Source organism: Terrapene carolina, unplaced genomic scaffold (genome assembly GCF_002925995.2).
Source record: "Terrapene carolina triunguis isolate 2854851 unplaced genomic scaffold, T_m_triunguis-2.0 Scaffold629, whole genome shotgun sequence".
Lineage (NCBI taxonomy): Eukaryota > Metazoa > Chordata > Testudines > Emydidae > Terrapene > Terrapene triunguis.
Window position 1 is genome coordinate 8,586,579 of NW_020664980.1, and position 18,668 is coordinate 8,605,246.

An 18,668-nucleotide genomic window follows, 5' to 3' on the forward strand; every position below is an offset into this window, starting at 1 on the left:
GCCCAGCGCAGGGGTGCTCTGTGCAGATGAGGGGGTAAGTACCATTCTTGTCGGGGTTTGGGGGAAACCCCCTGACGGGTTTGCTGCGGAGGCGCGGGCGCAGACGAGCCTGTGTCCCTCCCTGGGCTGCGTGACGGGAGGGGCCGCGCTGGGGGTGACGGCCCTGGCGGCGCAGGCACTTGCGTAGGCCCCTGCACGGGGCCCTTCGCGCCGTGAGGGGGCGGGGCCGCGGCCGCGCTGAGGCGATGGGAGGCGGCGGGGTCGGGCTGCGGCTGGCGCTGTTCGGAGCGCGCCTGGCAGCGACGGCGAGCGCGGGGCAGGGCGGCTCGGGACCCGGCAGCAGGAGCCTCTCCGCCATGGTGAGAGACAGGCGGCTGCCGCCCGGGGGGTGCGGGAGGGCAGCAGACCGGTGAGAGACAGGCGGCTGCCGCCCGGGGGGTGCGGGAGGGCAGCAGACCTGGGGAGCTCCCCAGAGATAATGGGGCAAGCGAGCAGCGACCCAGGGGCTGGGCAGGGCGAGTCCCCCAGGTGGCGGGGGGTGGACAGAGGAAAGCCCCCTAGGAGCAGGAGTCCTGGTCTTCTCTCCTAAGCTCAGCCCTAACCCACGCCCCGCACTCTGGGGACCCCATTCCAGATGTTACTTGTGCTGGATGCTTCATAGTAGGATCATCCCTCTTCTTCCCTCTGCGCTGTGAAAGAGCGAACTGCCTGGACACGGACATCCCCATCATTAGGGTTCAGAGCCAACGCTGCTGAGATAAATATGGCAGTTCACCTCTGCCAGAGCTTTTGTTTCATGCTGTCTGCAGAGGTAGTTGGGCGCCTACCTCTACTTAGGCGTGTTTTGTGATTTTTCTTTGCCTTTATAAGGATTTGATGCTTAATTTGTTGGGGTTTGTTTTAAATGAAAATTTTAATTGTGGAGCACAAAATGTAGCTACCATGAAGAAAATACTTTCCAGTCACAGCATCGCAAATTTGTTTGATTTGTTTCCTGCTAAAGGGCCAGATTAGGTGGGTAAGGGGGTGGCTTTCTGGGGGTCAGATGGGTATCAGCCCCTGAAGGCAGGCAAGAATGACTTCCCCAGAGAAATGGGGTGAAGGATGAACAACAGCCTCTGAAAATGTTGCATGATCTGTTTTGTATATCACCAGTGATGTGCAAGGCGCGATTCACACTGAAGCAAATAACAATTGGTTTAAAAAGTTCTCCCAACTCTTGGTGCTTAGTTTAATTAAATATTCAAGGGAAAATGGTGGGAGATAATGGACTCAAATGCGCTTTTAAAATCCTCCCAAACTAAGGAACTAAGAAATTACTATTCTAATCCTCATGTGCATGATTACCCATCAAAAAACTTTTCCTGCTGGACCGACTTTGATGTTCCATTTACCAGCTGAAAGCTCATGATCTGTCAATGTGAGAAGCAACTTTGGTTCTTCATATCTGTCAACATGTGAATGGGTGGGTTATGTAGATTTGATACTGGGAAGCACAGGATTTATAATTAGGAGATTTGAGTTTTATTTCTAGCTCTGACACAAATTCACAATTTGACCTTGAGCAAGTCACTTGACCTGTCTGAACTTCAGGTTACCCATTTTTAAAGTGGGAGTAATACCTGATTCCTAGGGTTGCACAGAAGTGCAATTCACTCATATTTGCGGCCCTGCCCTGGAAGGTTCTAAAGAAGTGAAAGGTTTCAGAGTAGCAGCCGTGTTAGTCTGTATCCGCAAAAAGAACAGGAGTACTTGTGGCACCTTAGAGACTAACAAATTTATTAGAGCATAAGCTTTCGTGGGCTACAGCCCACTTCTTCGGATGCATGCCCACGAAAGCTTATGCTCTAATAAATTTGTTAGTCTCTAAGGTGCCACAAGTACTCCTGTCCTTTTTAAAGAAGTGAAAATTATCTTGTGCAGGTTGTCTGAATGTGATTTTCCTGGGCAAACCAGTTGATGGAGCTTTCAGGCTGTGCCCAGTTTATCCATCTAAACCTTGATTGCCCCAGATGCTCTTCACACCCAGCCCAGCCATCCCATCTCCTAATTCCTCTGAACGCAGAGTCCTTTAAAAGCCACTGCGTGGAAAAAAATGTACCAAGTATGTATTAGGCAGAATAGTAAATCTGCTAAATCAAAGGAATACCAAAGTTAGGATGCTGCATGGGCCTAGGAGCCAGGATCCTGAGTAGGAGTATGGTAATTCTTTAGGAATTATCCTTGGGGTAGTTGAATTAGCTCTTTATCTAGTATTGCTAATAACTAAACTGTATCTTTAAATGTTCATCTAAATGTGGGTTATTGCTGATTATGTACTATATGTACTGTATGACTTTTAAACCAACCTTTGTACTTTCACATAATTTAAGCACTATACCCAGATGTACAGATGCTCTTTTCTTAACCTATGTATTATATAATTTTAACGTTAGCTTTAATTAAAAAAAAGTAAATCTGTTTCAGTCTTGGATCTACCCCCTCTTCTCTCAGAAGATATGATTATTTACATCCCCTGCATTTCAGTCTCTATAAAGCATAGGCAGTCTGACATCAAGTAATAGTAATACATAATTTTGCATATATGATTATCTAATAGCCGCCCCCATTGCCCCCAGAACATATTTTATTATGCAGATCTTTGATACAGGATAATGGATACTTTGGCATCAGACGCCTCTCTTTCTTTCCTGGACTACTTTCAAATAAAGCTGTTATTTTTTAACTAGCGTAGGGCCCAGGATATAATCAGTAAATCATGGGTCAGTTTTGTATGCTAAGTCTTATGTTTACATTTCAGTGTCCATACTCTGTTTGTTTTTGTTGTACCTTTCCACCTCTTCAGTGGGTTTGCACTGTGCTTCATTGGGTGTTACCACAGATACATACATGTGAGCATGTTTCTGGAGCTTGCACCTCCTTAAAGTTGTCTTAAAATAAATCAGCATGTGCTCAGTATACTGCTTTTTACTAAACTTTTAAAGTCAGTGGCAGGTGCACGTGTATTTGCAGCCAGAATGCAGAACTTGGCTTTTACGACCATTATTTCTAAGTTAAATTTCTTCAGTGTCAGAAGAGCTGCTGTGCACTGAGGACCAGGCCAGTGGCAAACAAAATAAATCTATTTATTAAAATCTGATTATTAGCTCTGAAATGAGTGGATGGACTCTCCGTTACTCCAGTGGGGTTTGGATAAGGCCTGAAGAAAGCAACTGAAATGTCTTAACTGGTTCTAAAAAGTAAGAACACAAAAATCTCCAACAAAACAAAACAATTTTACATCCTGGCTGACTATAAACATGATAAATTTCAGCCCAGAGACTATCTGTACATGCTTTAAAACAGGCTTAAAGGGAAATTCTAATCAATAAATGTTCCTATAGCAACACTAATATATATGTTTGTGGAACATTAATTTTGTATGAAAGCAAGGCACATATTTTATAAGAAAGACTAGATAGACTAAATTGAAATGTTAGTTTTTGGATATTTAAAACTTGTCTGTTAGAATGGGTGAATCCAGTTGAAAACAATTGTTTAATTAGTTGCATTAACTGCATCTGTACAGAGTGCTCTTTTTATCCTCACTGTTAGTGAATGGGTTATATTTGGCTTCTTGGAGTTAATTAGTAGGTTACAGTAATAAGTATATTTCATCTGTAAATGATGCATGTGTGTTTATCATTACTTTCTGTGCCAATATCATTCAGTAATAAGGAACAATCTTAAAACCTTTCTGCTGCTTAATTAGAATTAATTGAATTAACTTCTGATTTGACATGCAGCACCATCTAGTGGTGAAGTGGTAACTTTATATTTATAATAAAGATGTGTACAAAGGTACAGCACTTATACACATACACAGCAGACTATATTTTCAAAAAAAGTTCACATCAACATTGCCAAATGAGTGTATAATTAAGTGTGAGAACATAGCAGGTGGACTATACATGGTCTGGCACTTCTAGAATGAAGTATACACACACTTTAAAATCGTCAAAATAAAAACTGTTTACAAAGTCAGATATATTGGGTGGAACTCCCATCTTAGATTCTATTTTGCAGTTTTTGGTAGATAATCATTCAGCTAATTGCCAGTAAGTTTTCAAAAATGAGGATGGTTGATTATTAATATATGCAAAGACAAAAGGCAACTGAGAATTTCTGTTCTACCTATTAATGAAGTGGGTTTTAGCCCATGAAAACTTATGCCCAAATAAATCTCTAAGGTGCCACAAGGACTCCTCGTTGTTTTTGTACTACCTATTGTGTTCTTAGAATGAGTTTGGGATGGGTCTGTGACCAGGGACAGAAAATTGGATAATCCACCTTTGGGTGAAATACTTGGATTTTAGCTAAAATCAAGTTTAATATCTCATACATTCTGTCAGAGGGAGGGAGTGTGTTCTGTATTTTCAGGGAGAAATTTAATAAACTTTTAGGATCTTATTCTACTCTCAAGATCGGATTCTGACCTCATACCAGTTTTAGGTCCTGATTCAGCAAGGTACTTAAGCATGTGCTTAAATAGTTAGCGTGTGTGTAGTTCCATTGACCTCAATAGGGGAGAACTCATTTGCTTAAAGTTAGACAGATACTTAAGTACCTTGCTGAGTCTGGGCCTTTTAGTGGGAACTCTATTTAACTGAGTTACTTCTGGATTTGTAATGGAATGAGAGTGGCCCATGCTTTATATCCTTATACAGAACTCCTCAGTGCTGTCTGTGGAATGCCTTGGGCAAATTGGGGGTAGCACATATCCTTAGTGCCGGATTGTTTTTCTTTTCAGTGCCAGAGAGAAACTATGTTACTATTTGAGTTCAGTAACTATCTTGCTTTTTGTTTTTTAAACTTTCTTCTTAGGAAATACAGGGTACAATAATTATACATAATACACAGTGATTTCTGGTATAATCTGTGCTTTTCTAATTTAAAATTGGTCATGCTTAGTATTTTTCAGGTGATATTCCCCTTTTAACTTCAACTAATTACATTTAACTTTAATATTTAAATGAGGGGAAATGGCAAAATTGGATTGTCATCAAATATTTCAAGCTTCACAGTATATGGATAATTCAGATAGGCCTAGTATAAATGAAAGTAATAATACTACTGGACAGAGGTATTATTGAGTCCATATTTCATCCCAGCAAAAGAGTAAAAAACTCTTATATGCAAGCACATAACTATTTTGGTGAATTAAGTTTGGTTATGTTTCATGGCTCAGTTAACTGGCAAGAGATGGTGTTCTGTTAAATTATAAAGTGGAACAAAACCGCACAGTAAATTTTCTACTTCTGTTGTCCTGAAGGATTATATTTTTGAAATGCATAAATCATAATTTCAGCACATAATTTTCTTATTGTTGTGTAAAGAAATGAGAGGACATTAACCCTAGTTCTGGAATGTATTTCTTTTTCTTTATAGTCTTCACAGTCTCACTGGTTGACAACAGAGGAAAGGACCCAAGTTTTACTTGACCTCAAAGCTTCAGGATGGTCTGAGCTGGGTGAAAGAGATGCCATCTACAAAGAGTTCAATTTCAAAACTTTTAATCAGGTAACTATTGCTATATATTATTCCTAATATAAAAGGAAATGTAATTATCCTAGTTTGTATTGTGTTCCTAGTGAAGAGATGTTCACATCCACAAATCTAGGAGTATTTGGGACCAAATCCTGTTTGCTTTCCTCATGTCAGTAGTGTCACTGAAGTTATCGAGCAAGATTCTAATCTCAGTTACCCAGGTGTAATTCATTGACTTTATTGGCATTGTTCCACGGTAAGGCAAGCAGAATTTTACTCTTGATATCTTTGTTATTACTAGCAGTCCTAACTCAATGATAAAAATATTTGGCTATCAAGAACTTTACAAAGGTGCGTAAGAATGAAAGTACTGATATTTACCAAGCCAAACCTGGGGGAAAAATGTGAAGAGAAGTGTCATAAAACTCACCTTTTATACAGGAAGGGAGTGTTATGGTACTGTCTTGAATGAATTGCAATAGACACTCTGTGAGGCTACCTTGGTACAGCAGATTGTAAACCCTGTTGGGCTTGAATTTTAAGTCAAAACCCTGGGCCATACTGTGTCATCAATTTTTAAGAATTTTAAAATTTGAAATCAGAGATGAAACCTGCTTTGAAAATTGGTGGCACCATATGGCCAACTGTTATTTAATATATTTTCTTAAGATAAGATTGTCAACTAGATTCTTGCTACCATATCTCATTTCGGAAAGAAAATTTGATTTCTGATTAATCAAGTGAGACGTACAAAAAGATACAAGCTAGAAGAGGAATAATTAGCTGTATTATGGCCCTGCTAAATAAGACAAGAATTAGTCGTAACATACCCTTCCCATTTCAGTGCCATTAAACTTGGGTTTATTTGGAGAAAATGCATTAGTTTCAGTTATGTCTTATTTAATTTTCTCATTGCTCTTTTTTTTAAAACCTGGCCTTACTGATATTTATTGCACCTTTTATATAAGTGACCTATTTTTATTCTAGCTTGGATCTTCTTATGCAGATTTAGGGTCACATTATCAAAAGGTTAAAGCTTAGCCTTATAGCATGTGACTCTGCAATTGTGCACATGTTTGTGTGTAGATATCCACCCAATGTTTTTGAAAAATTGCCACTAAATGTGTTTGTTTAGGTCTCCTACTCCTCTTCCCCTCATTTCTATTGCTCGGGTACAGTCAATTTAACAATCCTCAGTTCTGATCAAAATAGTAGTAGATTGTTATATACTAATGATTAGCTGTGAAAGATCAGCTATTCTTACAGTTTTAGGCAGATGATAACCTACGTGTGGAATGGGAACAGATGAAGATAATTCCCAGTTCCTACTTTATTTTTGAAAGGGCTATGCTCTCCCAGGGGTGAAGGGTAAGATTACATTTTTTTTAAAAATGCCATATTCCTCTGAAGATATCTCTTCTCCTCCTTCCCCCCCCTCCCCGTCCCATCCACACCACACTCAATTTGCAGTGTAATATCTATCTACATTTGTAGACTGAAGCATGTAAGTGTTGAATAATGTGCTGTTTATTCTCATGGCCATAATATAATCCAGACAAAGATCTTTAGGAGACCCTGTATGGTGAAATGTGAAAATGACAATTTGCAATGCCCACCCTTTTTAATATTTCAAATAGTTAATTGTCATAGTTAGGAAATTGCAGCCATTAGAGAGAACATAGAATAAAATGTGTGTGAGGTAGGGAGAAAAGAGCAGCATCGCTACAATACAGAGCAAGAGCAGGTACAGAACTGCACGTGAATTGCACTTTAAACCTGGGAGTTAATAATAGAACAAAACAAACAACTTTAATAAAACAAATTATGAGGCAATGAAGGAGGGGGAAACTATGAGAGGGAGTTTACATGAGACCTGGGTGGGAGAACTGGAGAGCCAAGGACCGAGGGATAGCCACTCCTCTGCATCAAACTGTAGGCGCTGAGTTTACAGCTTTCACGCTTCGGGCACTCTTGAAAGTGTCCATGCAACGGTGTAATTGGAGAGCTTGTTGGCTCAGCATAGCTGGAAATGCTTTTTTAAAATTAGCGTAAAGTAGCCTTTGTATATTGCAAATAAGTGAAATAAATCATTTCTGCCGTTCATCTTTAGGCAGTGGACCTGAAGACTATATACCAAAGAGATGAGAGCAAACAGCCCTGTAATAGAAATCTGGAAAACCCAGCAGCTTAGATCAGTGAAGACATCAGAAGGAGAATTAAATAGTTGATTTTTTTTTTTTTAAGGCTTTATCCTTGAAATGTTACAGGGTAGAAATTAGTCAGCTATTCATAAAGTTGCAAGTCCGAGAGAGAGACATGAAGAGGATGCTAGAGTGGAAAGTCAAAATATATTTAAATGTACACCGTAGGTTATACTAAGCCTAAAGCTAATAGTCTGTTTTTTTCTGGGTTCAGAATTGGCTAGGTCTCACCCCATCAAATATATCATCCTAATGGTCCTTTTTTGAAATGTCTATTCCAGTTGGGTGGAAGATATTGGTGGGTGCTCAGTGTGCCCCCATTCCTGCTTGACCCTTAAAAGTGTTAGATGAAAAGGGCTACGCAAGAGCTATTATTACTCTGAATGATTGGAAATTGGCTTAAGAATTCAAAACTTCTGGCACTTTCAGCTGTGTGTACCACTGGGTAAACTAACAGGGGCCAAACTGTCTACACTGTTTTCATTGCGGTCAAGGGGGCTACATGTATCTATATGAGGGCAGAGTTTTGCCCTTAAGCATTTAGAAAATTGGGGCAGCTGTGGTGATGTAACATCGCCATTTGAAATTTCAGGCTGTAGAACAAGTTGGTGATCTCTTAGCCTTGGGGAATGGCTTAAGGTGGAATTTGGCTAGAGAATGCGTGAATGTTTGCAGAGAGCAAATGTTTGTCTCCTGGGAAGGTGGCACTGAAGATAAACTGAACTGGTATATTTTAATTCATCTACCAATGTTTACATTTACTAATGTCCCCATACAACATTTACTTATTTATTGGTACGTCTCAAAAGCATATTACAGATCAGGGAAACAGAAGTGCCAAAAATGGAGCTAGCTACCTGCTTTGTAGAGTTTTGCAGTCAATATGCTGTCCTTTAATAAACATGGACTTTTAGGTGTAACTTTTTATTTAATAAATCTTCTGTTTACAGAACTTAGTGTGAATATTTAGTAAAAGTCAGACAGCCAAGAAATACAATTTCCTCTATGATCTCCATCCTGCCCTTTTACAGATGGCATAAAATCAGGTGTGTAAAAAAAAAAAAAAAACAACCCCAAACCTGAGCAGTTGAACTGACATGAAAGGTATTTCAGATTTATGTTTTGCAGATGATATGAGTATGATTAATGTATTCATTGTTTCTTTATTGCTTCCCACAGATAATGTGCATGATGCATGGAAAATTCTGTGGCTTTAAAATCTATGCCAGGTTTACAAAGACTATGTATGTCAACAGATGTTAAGAATATAAACAGAGTTTTTATTATAAAGTCGCTCAATTGCGTAGACATGAACGTGGTTTATGTATATCATTTTCAGTATGAGGGAGAATGAAATGAAACTTCTGTGAAATGAGAAAGTTATTTAGATTCCTAAAGCTTTCAGACTGAGATTAACTTGTTTAAAAGCGATCAGAAATTACGCTTCTGGCTTGGGAAATTATTTTATTACAGGACTTCACTTGAAACCGCTGGTGGTGTTTGTTTTTTGAAGATAAATTTTATAAAAATGGGCTTTAGAGAGTGATTTTCAGAAAATGAGTTGGAAAACAGTTTGAAATGTTCCTAAAATAAGTCCGTGACTGTACTTCCTGTTGTCAGTCCTTTTCTCTGCTATAATTGCCATTGCATGCTAGTTGTGATGTCCTGGTTTGAAAAAAATATGGATGTATATAGTGTCCTCCACCCAACCCTACCCAGAAAGAAAAGCATCTGGTATCCATTGCAGCTTGTTCCCCATCCCTCATTTGGGCAGCTTCTATGACTGAAATGTTAGTTTCCACTTTCTCCTCATAGCCATATTATCATCATTGCTGTTCACTCCATTCCCTACCAGCTGGGGGGACTGAGGCATAAGAAAATCATGGTATCTAATCACTTCAAACTTGTCCACAGTAAATCTCAGAATCCTGTAATAGCTCTGGTCCCATCATACATGGTCCCATCTTCACTGGAGACAGCCATCTGTACAGCCTGATATTGATGCATCCTGCCATGTTCACAGTTTTGTTTTTTTTTTTTACAATTACAGCTTCTGTTTTGACTGACAAGACAACAAACACAAGTAGGGTGAACATACGTCCCGTTTTGGCCAGGACAGTTCCCTTTTTAAGCCTTGTCCTGGATGTCCTGACTTTCTTGGCGAAAGTGGTCATTTGTCCCATTTACTTTCGCCAACTTATCAGTTGGCAAGACCAAATGGGACAAATGCCCAGTTTGCCAAAAAAGTGAGGGGTTCCTCCCTCCCTCCCAAGGGAGTGTGGAGGAACTTTGGGGGAGGCAAATGATGACACCAGATGCTGGGCCTCGGGCTGTTAGCCCTATGCCACAGGGAGAAGGGGGGGCCTTGGGCCCGCCCTGTGCAGTATCCCGTTTTCCTATGGGAAATATGGTCACCCTAAACATTGTTGTCATTGTCTGTTTTCCCGTTGCATCATTTCTCCATTCTTCTGCCCTCTATTTGTGTGAACTGGCAGGCTACAGATGTTTATGAGACTATTGCCTTTTAAAATGGGGTTGTGGAGAGAGATAGCGGAAGAAAAAGAAAAAAAGTAATCTGTGCTTTCAAGCCACTTTTTGTATTACATAAAAGAAACATGTTTTAAAGACTCTTAATTTCTATTCCCAAGTGACAGATACAGAAACAAAATGCCTATTACTCACTGATAGAGCAACCAGTCCATTTCAATTTGCCAAAGCAAAAGTCTGGGTCAATGAGAGTTACAAAAATACTGTCATTACTTCAGGAGCCTGACTAGCAATGTTTGCTAATGCATTTTTTTTTCTTTACTGATTTACTGAAATCTCTGGCAAAAAGAAAAAGTTGAAAAGTTTTTAGTCTAGAGCAGAGGTCTCCAAATGGGGGGCATGCCCCCTTACGGGGGCATGAAGGAACATTTGGGGAGGTGCAGCAGGGCCTGGGCCAGCCCCCATGGGGGGTGGGAAGGGAGTGTTACCTAGCCCCGCTCCGGCCCAGGCTTCCGCCCTCAGCCCTGCCCCCAGCCTTGGCCCTTGACCATGACCCAACTGGAGCTTCTGCTCCTGGCCCTACTCCCACCCCCAGCCTTGGCCCCCGGCTGCGTCTTTGGCCCTGCCTCCAGCCTTGGCCCCTGACCATGGCTCTGTTCCCAGCCCCAGACCTGCCCGCAGCTGCAGCCCCAGCCTTGGCCCCCTTACCCCTGTTCGTGCCCCCCCCGACCAGGCCACAACCCCGCTCCTGGCCCCAGCTCCTGCGGGAGCAAGGCGCAGACAGGTAAGGGAGAGGCGTGGCTTTGAAAAGTTTGGGGACCCCTGGTCTAGAGAAAATAGAATTGTCACCAACCTGTTCAAAACTTCAAGGTTCCTGGCCTGTATCTGGTCTGTTATAATTTGGCCTACAAATTTACCCTTATTGTGAGCTCAACTGTAAAAAAAATGTGAAAATGAATAACGTCACAATCACCTATTATAACAAAGATTGATAGGAAATGGTGCACAAAGGAGAGACTGAATTAATCCAAACAAAAAACTGTACTGTTATAACTCAAGGACTGTGTTAAGATCATGCGTGGTAAGTAAGAAGAGTGTGGAACCGGAAATCAGTGAACCAAAATTGGTGTGTGGGGAAACTAGACCTAATTGGTTGACAAAATAATGAGGGCATGGGCTATTCCATCCACCCTTCCTTTTGTGGGTCCTTAAAGAAACAGACATAGGGATAAAAATTGGCTACTAGAGTGAGGTTCACCATCATGGCTACCACTAACACCATCTCCTGGGACTTCGGACCTTTGTCATCCTGATCCTGAGAGATGTCCTGACCAGACCAGGCCAGAGAGAGGGACCCAGATGATATGTCCACCTTTACTGGCTTCAGCTGAATCCCAAACACCATTTGGGATGAAACAGACTTCAACAACAGCTTCAGCCATTCTTAACTAACGTCTTCTCTTTTCCCTGACAGGACAGTTTTTACCATTTTTGGTACCATATAAGAGACAACTTGTTATTTTTCCCCAAAACTCTCTCCAGCTAAAAGGAAAGGGAAAAGGGATTGTTGTTGTTAAAATGAAAGCCTTATTTAATACTTAATATTTCAAATGCTTTAACTCCTTAAAGACACAAAAAGATAATGTGTTTTAATGGTGTTTGCACCATGGTACTAAGCGGACTGAGGTCTCTGTATACCAAACCCCAAACTTTGTTTAACACTGTTCAATGTTGGACAATGACTGGTTTTATACAGGGGTATTCCATCTAAATTAATAAAATTAATTAAGCTCTACATAACTCTACATTCTTGAAGAATCCCTGTCCACTATAGTGCAGAAGGATGAGTCACTTCCATCTGAAAATGTTTTTTCCCTACTGCTTTTAGAAGGAACACCTAAAATTACTGCTATTGAAAGAAGAAGAGGAAAAGTTGTTTCTGGTTTGTTCGCATAGGGTATGTCTATACAGCAACTAGACACCCACGGCTGGCCCGTGCCAGCCGACTTTTGCTCACGGGGCTCAGGCTGCAGGGCTGTTTCATTGCTGTGTAGACTTGAAGGCTTGGGCTGGAGCCTGGGCTCTAGGACCCTGTGGGGTGGGAAGGTCCCAGAGCTTGGGCTGTAACCTGAGCCCATAAGTCTACACTGCATTGAAATAGCCCTGCGTGCCTGAGTCGACTGGTACGGGTCAGCCACGGGTGTCCAGTCGCTGTGTAGACATACCCTTTGGGTTCAGCCAGTTTCACGCTTACCCTGTGTAGTCAATCAGTTTCCTCTGTTTGTGTAGGTCCATCAAATAGCAACAGGGGAGAGAGAAACACTTAGAACAATAGGACAATGTGGTTGTAAAACCAAAAAATTTGGCAGGGACGCTGAGGTTTAATACTTGTGACTACTTCAAAGATTTTTTTAAATGAATAAATTTAATCTTTTATCCATCACACTTCCTAGATAGGTGAAGTATGTATGCTTGTGTACAAGAGTTCAGTGACTGAACCTTTATTATTAAGGTTAAGATTCTGTTATGGGGATTTTTAGTAAAAGTCAGGGACAGTTTGTGGGCGATAAACAAAAATTCACAGAAGCCCATGACCTCTCCCTGGTGGGCGGGGTGGGGTGGGATGACTAACAGTTGGAGCGCTGTTGGGCGCTGAGCTCCTGCAGCTGCACCAGCCCCACTGCTGCTCCTGTGGCAGGGGCTGACTGCTGCAGCTCCAGCCCCAGGGGGGCTGACCCAATGGTGGCCCCTGCTCCAGCGGCCCTGGGGTTGACTGCTGGCTGTTGCTATACGGCCCGTTGCTATGGCGGCCACTGCTCCTGTGGCTCCAGGGCTGACTGCCAGCCATTGCTATCATGGCCCCTGCTCCAGTGGCCCCAGGGCTGGCCGCTGCTCTGGTGGCTTTGGGGGCTGCTGCTCTGGTGGCCCTGGGGCTGACAGCTGCTCCAGCCCTGCCCCTTCAGAAGAAGTCGTGGAGGTCCCAGAAAGTCACGGAATCTGTGACCTCTATGACAGAATCGTACCCTTATTATATAAAGTAGCAGGTGGTTATATCCCATCTTAAAAGTCTGATTTTTTTTTAATTGTTTAAAATATATTTTGCATTCAGATGACACAAGAACCTATTTAAGTTAAAAGATAAAACTCTGACTGGAGAAAATAGCAGGGAGACTGCCTGCTGTGTAGGGCTCATGGATCCTGAAAATCGTAGCAAATCTTGTCTCTTCGATTATTTGTTTAAAGGAGACTTGCACAGCTTCTGAATAATTATTTCAGAAGAAATTAAATCATTGTAGCTCTTGCATTAAATTGGTATACTTCCCAACTCTCCTTCTCCAAACCAGTAATAACACCCAAAACTCAGAAAGCATCCACTGCAAACAGAGTTTCTGTTTTGTATGCCCTCTCTGTATTTCCAGCTACTTTGCTTTAACTGTGCTAGGGCATATTTATTTTTGTGCTCTCTAATGGATGGTCCCTGTTATCAGTATATCAAAACTAACTTGCTGGCTAAGCGATTTATGATCTTTATATAGTTTAATCTTCTTACTCGGTGACAATCCCTTGGTGCTAGTCCCTTCTATAGGTACCTTCACTTTGATTAATGACCATGAAGAACTTCACAAATTTACCAAATCCCATGGAACTGGGATACAGGGAACACATTCTTAATGAATTAGTGCTCTTTTAGTTGCTGTAATCACTTAATTTAGTTTAACTCACTTTGTAAAAATACTGAATATTCCTGAACTTCATCCTTTTTTCAGTTTCTCAGCCCATCACTTTGTCTTCTCTGTTGATCACAGGTTGGAAAATTTGTTTTTATGTGCATAGCCAGAGTATTTCATAGCTGTTTTACGAACTTAATATTTTGGCTGTTTGGCTGAAATATGTCTGCGCCATTTATGTATTGAAAACATAAACCTACAATCTGCAGAGGTAACTTGAATTTTATGTAAAATATTCACTTGTGGACCGTATCTCCAGCTTTTTATATGCCACAGTGGTATTATCCCCCCTCCCCATTGTCTGTTAGTGAGGTCATTTTCAGTCCTCTGAGAAATTTTATTCCCAGCCAGATGCAGCCCATATATTAAAAGTAGCACCTGTGACTAATATCACAGCAGCTTACCATAAATTTACATGGTAACTAGGATTATGTCTGTCAAGACTGTTAAAAAATGTCTAGATTTAATTTGATTTCCAGTATTGAAGGAGCTCTCTTAACATTTTGCTTCACAACTATATTTTAAAAGTTAAAATCACTCCATTGTTAAGTTTTATAGCACTCCCATTGCCCATTAAGTTGATTTGTTAAATGGAGGTCAGAGTAAAGCAAGTTGGCTACATTAGGATCGGAAACCAACCCATTTGTGACAAATTTAGTCCTCGCGTGTGAATCTTCTCAAAGCCTCAGCCCTGATTGGTTTCAGGTGTAGCTTATGTCAGTTGTGTTTAACCTCAAAGAATGAGCAACATGAGTCCATTATTGTCAGTTTTGCTTATTAAAAGACAAACCAATTTCATTTATTTGGTGGGTTAACTATTTTTAATGTGACTGTTGACTACTTGCCCCTCTGTTAGACTTTTGTATTAGATTGCCTCTTGGATTAAAATAATTGGTTTTATATCCACCTAGGTAGGTGTTGTTTTTCTTATAGTGTTTCCTAGACTGCTCAATTTCCCATTATCCTTCGAGTCCTCTCCCATATACTATGATTTGTACACCTGCAAAATTATGAAAGTATTTCTTTTGGTAGGTATGTTGTTTGCTAATGTCCTTGCATTTATGAATACAATAACTGATTTGCTATAAATCAACATTATTTGAGTGGGTTTACAGAGTAGAGAAAATCTTTGTATTTGAAAATAAGGCTTGAATATTGAATTTTTGGCCTATCTGCCTATTTGTTGTTTTTCCTTATTAGAAACTGACAGTAAAATTTTCAGGCCTCGTGAAGATTAATTCAGGCCAAAATATGTGAGAGTGAGCTGGCTCAAAACATAGTTTAGTAAAAATATATTTTTATACAATCACACCTTCCTTATGGTTATACTTGTGAATGGCTTAGTAAATAACCCTCTTGTCTCTGCGTCAGAAGGTTATAGGGTCAAGATCCAGCTGTGGGACTGGACACATTCCACCTACCCATATCCTAGTGTTGCACTGGGTCTGAAAAGCTAGGGTGCTTGACTTTTGGATGAAAAATAAATGGAGGTTCTCTGGAGATCATTCATCTGAAAATTTAAGATTCTCCTGCCCTGGCTTTAAAAAGACAAAGAGACAACAATGGTGTACTAGTCAGTGCAGCCTCTTTCCAATAATACTACCAGTTAACTGGCAGAAGTAGTTTTCTTATTGACGAGAAATGCTGCATAATTATACAGAGTCTGGTGTGATGTCAGTGGTCAGTCAGGAGCTACCAGATACAAATTAACTCCTTGTTGCTGGGAGTTCGGAAATATTTTTTATTTATTTACTTACTTATTTGTCATGGCCACTGTGCAAAATACAGAGTGAAGGATGTCTCTGCCTCAGTGTTCAGTCCAAATTTTTTAAATTACCAGCATTTTTTCCTACTTGTAAATAATTGAATCATCATATTACATTGGCAACTTTTGTCTTTACTTTCACCCTCCACACACCCAAATTTAGTCTTGCTGTACCTATCTGAGCTATTTCTTTATCGCAAGGTCTGTGCCCACCTTCAATGGGTGCCAGCAATGCCAGCCTCAACCAGCCACTTCTCCGACAAATACTTTCAAGTTTTCAGTCATGCTGCCCCTTGTGAGTGGAGAAAGCTTAGTAAGAATCCATCAAGCCACCTCTTTATCCTCCAAACTCACCTCTGCTGTAATGCATATAGAAAACTGAAGACCAAGCAGGTGGCAAGCTGTGATCACTGCTAGTCAATGGCTAAGAACTCTGCACATCCCACTTAACTGTCTTACCCCCCATTACGTCTTGTTTTTTAGGTTGCAAGCTCTTCGGGGCATAGGCTATTTGTACAATGGAGCCCAACCTGTTTGTGGCTGTAGGCGCTATTGCAATATTATTATTAATGCCACAGTATTGAAATTAACAATACTATTATATTAAATTATATTTAAATGAATCATAATGACATTAAAGATTCAGAACATACCTTTGTGTTTCGCTTTCTTGAGGTAGGAAGAGGTTTTTATGTTTGTATCTATCTGGAGCAGCAGGCCTGACAGCCATAGGTAACAGGTGATACGTAGAAGTTCAAGACTCTTATTCTCCAGGTGCTCTAGAAACAGAAGTTGACATCAATTTGTTGTTAGTTAAACTTAACTGTGACTTAGAATACCTTATCTCTCTTTCCTTCCCTTCATTCTAGGGTAAAAAATAAAATACAAATAAAGAAAGAATAGTGTATTTCCAAGGGGAAGAGGCTCTTCTACAATTACTGTGCATGTGCTGCATACCCTTGGAGCAGTTAGACCTGTGTTATCTATTCTAAAGAGGACCAGGAAGTTCTCCTCCTGACCTTTGGTCCACTTTGCAGTTGGCTCTTCTACCAATGCCTCTCTTAAAAGATTAGTGTAGATTTATGATCACTTAAGTGAAAATTATTATAGCATTTAATTTTCATCCATTAATCTGGAAATATTGTCTCTGGGGGTTGAATTTGAACTGGCTAAAGATTTTTGTAAATATACTTTTCACTTCTCACAAGTATTCATTTAGATTGAAAAAGAAAATGGAAGTGTCACACTATTGGCTGCTCTATATAGTCCATAACTACTCTTCTAATGCTTGCTCATTGCATTTGAAATAAGGGAAGAAAATGGTTATGCCCACTGTGGAGGCAAGACTTTCCTTCACTCCTGTAAGATACCAAATGCCGGCATGTTGACTTTGATTTTAACTAAAATTTGGAATCCTCCCAGATTTGTTAACTCACTGGTGGCAAGTTCTGTAACTGTACTGTTTCAGTTGGGGAAATCAGTAAGATTTACATTCCCTCTATTCTCAAGAATATCTTCATTCAGAATCACTTTTACTTTTTCAGTTAAAGAAACCTGCTCTCTTGTAGCTTTGTAATGTCCTGGGATAGCTATTATGAACATAGGGGAACTGGGAAGATACTAATTTCAGTACAGATGGTAAGTTCTGTCTCCAGTTTGATAGTGTTTAACCTCTTGCATCCCCTTGCTTTCGAAATGGTGAGCATGACCTTATTAATAACTGTAAATAGCGTTCTACAATAGTGGCTTTTCCCCCCAAAGAGTAAAGAAAAGGCATGTTTTGGAATATTATACTCTGCAATTGTAATTAAAAATGGACTCTGGCTGGTAAAAGGTAAAAAGTAAAATAAAAAAAATTACAATGAACCTATTTAAAAATTAACCATTACTTGCCAAAAGCACATCAGACCTACTTAGCGGACATCCGTTAATCCAGCGGTTAGCTGTTTCAGGCTTTAATGCACACTGTTTTACACGTTAACGGTTTTGAAGTTCCAGGCCAAGGTTGACCTTTCACATCTGCTCCTTTCACAGTAGGAATCTCCACTTACTGCTTCCTGTCAGAATGGATTAGAGTGACAAAGTGCAGAGCTTGCGCTGGCTGCAATTTAGTTTTTGATCAGAATTATTTCTTTCACAAACAATCACATTTTGCTAAAATGTTACATCTGCTCTGAAAAACCACTGGCAGACCCACAGTTGATCAGTGCGATGTGAGTATAATTTTTCATTTGTCTTTCATAAAGCTGTAAACCAGCTCTAAATGTATTTTGGGGACTGCCTCCTCCCCTCCTTCATTTGCCATTTTCTTCCTTTAATTTTTGTTGGGTTAAGATTAAAACTTGCTTACGTCTTGAACTAACATGGAGCTGGCTGAATCCATTGAGGGATTTGTATGAGATTGTTTTGGTAAAGCACATGTTCAGTTTAGGAGCCAGGGTTCTAATTTTGAGTCCTGTCGTGTGAGGTACTGAGTATGTTCAGGTTGTGGGGGTTGAGGTTACTCAGCACCTTTTTTTTTTTTCTCCTGAGAATTGTTCATGGTGGTGCTTTACAAGGAAACATTCTGGCACTGGGATTCTGAGTGGAGAGTAGTAGTTCATTTCATGGACTGGATGATTTAATCTTGATTGGGATGGTAACAACAATAGCTATGTAAATGTGTATTTTGTATTGTTAGAGGAATCTCCATTACCTGGTAGAAGTGGGCATTTGGAGGCAAAACTTTATTAGCTTTACAATCTTTTGGTTGGTTACAGTTACACACAGATTGTAAAGTGTCTAATCTAATAAAAGTATACAGATGTTAATCTTTCTTACAAAGAACCATATTTCATCTCACTTATGTTGGATGCATCTTTTTTTTTTTAATGTTATTTAAAAAAAATCCCTTGCATGGCTACAATCAGTTTTCACCATTCATGGACTGCATCTATTTCAAGGATGTATTGATTTGCAAAA

At 40.2% G+C, this 18,668-nt stretch overlaps 1 protein-coding gene across 1 annotated transcript in view; it reads left to right on the forward strand.

Annotated features, from left to right (window-relative positions):
- Nucleotides 1-225: 225 nt before the first annotated feature.
- Nucleotides 226-18,668, forward strand: part of PCBD2 (pterin-4 alpha-carbinolamine dehydratase 2) — a 32,970-nt gene continuing 14,527 nt past the window's right edge. The window contains exons 1-2 of the mRNA XM_026659436.2: nt 226-359; nt 5,428-5,559. Of these exons, the coding sequence (XP_026515221.1) occupies nt 246-359; nt 5,428-5,559 (246 nt within the window). The 5' untranslated portion in view covers nt 226-245. The remainder of the gene's footprint in view (nt 360-5,427; nt 5,560-18,668) is intronic.